This window comes from Squalius cephalus (genome assembly GCF_949319135.1).
Source record: "Squalius cephalus genome assembly, chromosome: 22".
NCBI classification, from domain to species: domain Eukaryota; kingdom Metazoa; phylum Chordata; class Actinopteri; order Cypriniformes; family Leuciscidae; genus Squalius; species Squalius cephalus.
Genome location: NC_137143.1, coordinates 32183712 through 32189462, shown reverse-complemented (window position 1 = coordinate 32189462; position 5751 = coordinate 32183712). Strand labels below are relative to the sequence as shown.

The window sequence follows — 5751 nt, the reverse complement described above, 5'->3', positions numbered from 1 at the left end:
AGTAGTGCAATTCAACAGGCTTTTTGTTTCAAAAACATTTGACATTATTTTACTTCCATAGAAAATTGACAGCTCATCCAGTTCGTTTCAGCCTTTTTGAATGGAAGGTCCCCAAACCGGAAGTGCGACCCATAATTCAAAACTTGGTAAGGTCGTCAGGAATAAGGTGGATATTGAATATTATTTCATTATGGTTGTTTCAGCAGTGCTGGAGTTTATTTTCAGGGAAGTATTAATGTTTATTAATGGGTAAAGCTACAGTAACTTCAGCTTGAGATCCTTTAGTCTAAACTGGTTATATCTCTTAAGCTTATAGTGAATATTTATGGGCAGAAGGATAATCTCTCTCTCTTTTAGTTATGAGAAAGAATCATATTCATCTGCACAGTCACTCAGAGCCGAAGCACAACCAGGACAATGTTCTTCCATAAAATAATGCATGCAGTTTTGTTTTAAACCGCTAGAGGGTCAAAAGTTCGGTAGTGTACTTGCTATTGTAACGAACTGTTAAATGTATTTAATTTATTTTTAATCTAATTTGTATTTATTTATCAGTTTTATTCATTTTAATGAATTTATTAGATTAATAAATATATTTTAATTTTATTTTACACACAATCATATTATAATACATTATTCATTTATTTATTTAAATCTATTTACTTTTTATTTTATAAGCCCCTGGTCTAAATAATGCGTTTTCTCTTTCCTCCCGCAAGGAGGCGCTGTCACACCTCAAGTGATAAACGATATCAGCCTAACCATTATTTATGCTCTCATGTTTTTCCATAACCACACCTTTTCATTGTTTTCCGTAAACATGATCCATCAAGTTTATAAGATCACCCACACTGACCTGACACTGCAGAAACCAACGCTTTAGCAGATTAATCACATTTTACATGGAAGTTAAAGCCACAGGTAGGATGTTATATAGTATTATTGTTACATATAGCTATACAAATCAGACGAATGTTCTTTAATTCTGTTTTCATTTCTCAAATTTAATAACTTAATCCCGTTCCTTTGTGTTTTTTATTTCTTGTTCTACCCGTTTTTCATGTTCTCCTTTTATGTTCTTTCATATACTGGACACAATAGTGTGAAAATGTCCAAACATCAAGAAGGAAAACAAAAGGGTGAGTAAATTTGCATATCATCAAAGGGTGAATTCGGGTTGACTGGCACTTTATGTCATTAAGATGACTGGGAAAAAGTGCTTTACAATAAGCGTTTCAATATAACATAATAAATAACAATGAGCAATACATTTGTTACTGTATTTATTAATATTTCTTAATGTTAGAAAATAAAAAATACAGCTCTTCGTTGTTTGTTCATGTTAGTTCACAATAATGTTAACAAATACAACTTTTGATTTTGATAAGTAAATGTTGAAATTAATATTAACTAGATTAATAAATGCTGTAGAAATGCAGTTTATTAGTTCGTGTTCTTATTGTAAAGTGTTACCAAAGTGCTTATTTATGGTCAATTTACATCACTAATATTATAATCGTGAAATGTGCATGAAATGAATGTGCTTTGATATTATTAGCTTTTCCCGTTTTGTCTCCCAAGAGTTGAGAGTGGTGGTGCTGGGAAAGCGTCAAACTGGGAAAACATCAGTGATCGACACTATACTGGAAACCAGTGCGACTGAGGAGCTGGTGAAGAGAGAGGGGGTTCTCGATGGCAGGAGAGTCAGTCTGGTCGAGACTCCCGGCTGGTGGAAAACATTCAGTCTTAATGATTTATCAAACATCTGCAAACAGCAGCTGGTTCGCAGGCTCGCTCTGACGTCACCCGGACCTCACGTCGTTCTGGTCGTGATTCGGGCCGATCGCCCGTTCACCGACTCCGATGGGAAGTTTCTGGAGGAATATGTGGAGCTGATGGGAGCGAATATCTGGACTCACACCCTCATAATCTTCACAAGAGGAGATTTAATCCAACGAAAACACATAGAGCAACACGTTCAGGATGCGGGGTCAGCGCTCAAGCGACTTATTGACAAATGTGGCGATAAATATCACGTTTTTAATAATTCAAACCGTCATGATCGCACACAAGTCACAGAGTTGCTCAAGAAAATCGAAGGAATTGTTGGGAAGAATAACGGCAGGCACTATGACATTGACTTGGATAAAGTAAAGGAGGTCAATGAACGGTGGGAGGAAATTCAGACGAACGCAAATTCTAGAAAAGACGGAGTACAGAATCAACGGTCGCTAGTTCAAGAAAAAGGTAACGTTCGTCGTTTTGAATTGAAACTATAGACTGAATCAATTTATGTAGCCTAATTAATAACTCAATTTGATGAGATAATAAATATCTGAGGTAACAAAATATGTTCTAAGAATGTTTTACGTTTATGGAAATTCTGAAAGATGAAAATGTCGTGTTATAGCGACACCGGTGGCCGTTCAGTGAAACTGCAGCTCTGACTGCTCGTGCTCGTGCACACAACAGTAACACACGAGAGACTGAACGTGAATCAAGAACGGATATACTCACGGAGAAGATCTTAGAAGTAAATAGAAGTTGGAAATAGCATTTACAGCGATATACTGTTAACGAACATCCCGACGCCGTCCATGAGAGCGACGGTTAGATGAATATGTAAATTAAATATGTGCTGATCTTTCCTCTCAATAACTAAATAAACACACAGAAATGAGAAAACAGAAGCATCTGATCATGTGTGTGATGTGTGTGTTTACAGCAGATCTGAGATTCATCATGTCGACAGATGAGCTCATTAAAGGGGGGGGTGAAATGCTCATTTTCACTCAATCTCCTGTTAATCTTGAGTACCTATAGAGTAATATTGCATCCTTCATATCTCCAAAAAGTCTTTTGTTTTATTAAATTTTTAACAGAAAGATAGACTGTACCGAGTCTTTCCGGAAAAAACCGAGCGGCTGGAGGCGGGCCGTGTGGGCGAAGCTTAGCTGTGCTAACGCGCCAAGCTAGTGACAACACACAGGGACATTTGTTCAACAAACAGTTTTACTCACCGTCCGGTTCCAACGCACGACCGCGAACCTTTATCATTGTGACTGCTCGATCCTTAAGCATTAGACGATCTGCAAATCCGTCGATATGGGCTGTGTTTATAAAACAATCATCGTCGAAATGCAGGGAACAACAGTCTTACACAACTCCGTTTATGCTCAGGAAAACAAACTCCATCACGGGTTCCTTAACGCTGGGTTCTTTGGGAATCTGTGCAGGGTTGTCTTGCCCTGGCAACCAAAAACACACTTCTTTGGTGACATTGACTTCCCAAAAGCCGGGCAGGGCGCTTTGATGGCGAACTGCTTTCACTTGCTCTGGTCTACGAGTGCGCGCGCGGCCGCGATCTTACCGGAGAAGTGCCCTTAGGACCCATATAAGGAAATTCCGCCCTATCTTACGTAAGACAGAGCCATACTCGAAAAAAACTTTCCGAAACTTGTGACAAACCGGAAGGAGTATTTTTGGAACAAAAATACTCCTTCAAACGTACAACTTAGTTTTTGAAACTTTGTCCATGTTTAGCATGGGAATCCAACTCTTTACCAGTGTAAAAAACTCAGTATGCATGAAATAGCATTTCACCCCCCCTTTAAAGTCACACTGTTATGATGGTCTGATTATTAAGTATATTTGAGACTGTAGACTATATAGATCTGACTCTGTGAGACTACAGTTTGAGTGAATCCATGACACACACTAACATTACAGTACAGAACGGCTCTTTCAGAATATTATCCTGAACATTGTATAAGCATTCGTTCGTTTCACGTGTCGTTGAACGGATAAGAGGCTCTCAGGCGTAAACGTCTCATGCTTTTGATTTTCCCGGCAAAAACGACCCGAGTCCTTCACATAAACATCGGTCTAACAGACTTAAATTTCATAGACAAAACAGGGAATCTGGGAAGATCTTGTTTTTTAAGTTTCTTCACAAGCTGTTCACACATCAGCAATAATCTTGGTTATTCGAACTTCAAGGGAACATTCTAGGGATTCTAAGGGATCATTCTGCAAACATGGGAATGTCACTTTTAAATGTTTTTTGATCATTAGTTCATTTAGAAGTAGTAACATTTAAAAAATGTTAGCTGAACGTCCAATTAAAATTAATGATGCCAGACGACTTTGAACAAACGTTCTATTATCTAACGAACGTTTGTTCATAACTTTGAGAGAGCCAGCGATTTTGCCGTATTGCATTTTTAACACATTGAACAACGTATGGATATTTAAAAAGAAAAATATTTCTATTTTGTGTTTTCATTTCAGCATATGTACATCATCTGGAGGAGGTCAGAGTTGTTTTGCTGGGATGGATCCTCTCCGGAAAGAGCTCAGCTGGAAACACAATCTTGAATCGGGACGCCTTTGACATCGGAGGAAGAACGGGAGAGAGAATGAGATGCTTCGGAGACGTAGACGGAAGGAGGATGACCGTTTTAGACACTCCAGGATGGTGGAAGTATTTTGCCTCAGAATTAAACCCAGACTTTATTAGATCTGCCATCCTCAAAAATGTGTCCGAGTGCACGAAATTCCCTCATGCCCTGTTGCTCGTGATTCCAGCCGATACTTCATTTCAGGAAGAGCAAATGAAAATCACTGAGGAAAACATGTCTATATTAGGAGAAGACGTCTGGAGACACACTATAGTTCTGTTCACGTGGGGCGAGCGCTTTAAAGACGTGTCGATCGAGCAGCACATCGAGAGTGAAGGTGAAGCGCTTCAGTGGCTGATCCACAAGTGCAGGAACAGATATCATGTGTTTGACAACACAGACAAGAAGAATCGAGCTCAAGTCACAGAGCTGCTCCAGAAGATCGACGAGATGGCGGCGGAAAACAGCCTGTTTCGTCTCGACACACACACACACACTCATCTGGAGAAAAGCCGTGAGAGACAGGAGGATCTGATGAACGAGATCAGACTGAAGGACGTCTGTCACTTTCTGGATGAGGGCTTTGAGAGAAAAGCTAAAGAGATCAGAAAGAAGATAGAAGACTTATGCATGGATATCATGGATGAACATCTAAACCTCGATAAACGTAGCAGAAATACTGATACTCCTAACTGTAAGGTTTTAATCAATTTTGTGTACTCAGATATCATTTTTGATGTTTCTTTGATTTATACAGTGTCGTACAACTACTTGAATTTGACTTTTTGAAATTTAAGTCCTGAAAAACCCATGAAAACAGCCATTTTTATAAAGAAGAATTATTGATAGACAATATATGGGAAAATTTTATTTTGTAATTTTATTCATCAAACAATCTTTTCACACGAAATGAACTCTGCAGTCCGTCTGATATAAAACCATTTTGCATAGTTATGAGTGTGATATTGCTCATTAATATGCAAGTATATGATACAGCTTTTATTCTTCAGCTCAATCATATATTAATGGGGGGGGGGGGGGCAGTTTAAATAAGGAAAGCGATATCTTTGTCATAGTATCCTTTTAGAATTTAATATTGTGTGATAAATGAGATCTCTGATTGAAGTCCTTGAAAAAAATTAAAAAGTAGTGCTTGAAAGTCCTGGAATTTCATTTTACAGACAGTATCTGTACGAGTACAAACACTGATTATATGCTCAACATCTTGTTTCATTTGTAGTTGAAGATGAACCTCCTGATTCCCAGAAAGAAGTTCCACCTCAACAGGACAAAGGTGAGTTTAAAAGCATTACTCATCAGTTAAATGTCAGTTCTTGTGAATGGATGTAAA

General features: G+C 38.3%; 1 protein-coding gene across 1 annotated transcript in view; it reads left to right on the top strand.

The window, feature by feature from the left end:
* Positions 1–1078: 1078 nt before the first annotated feature.
* The window catches only part of LOC307150516 (GTPase IMAP family member 8-like), a 5991-nt gene continuing 1318 nt past the window's right edge, over positions 1079–5751 (top strand). The window contains exons 1-4 of the mRNA XM_079857815.1: positions 1079–1139; positions 1582–2247; positions 4291–5094; positions 5641–5694. Of these exons, the coding sequence (XP_079713941.1) occupies positions 1109–1139; positions 1582–2247; positions 4291–5094; positions 5641–5694 (1555 nt within the window). The 5' untranslated portion in view covers positions 1079–1108. The remainder of the gene's footprint in view (positions 1140–1581; positions 2248–4290; positions 5095–5640; positions 5695–5751) is intronic.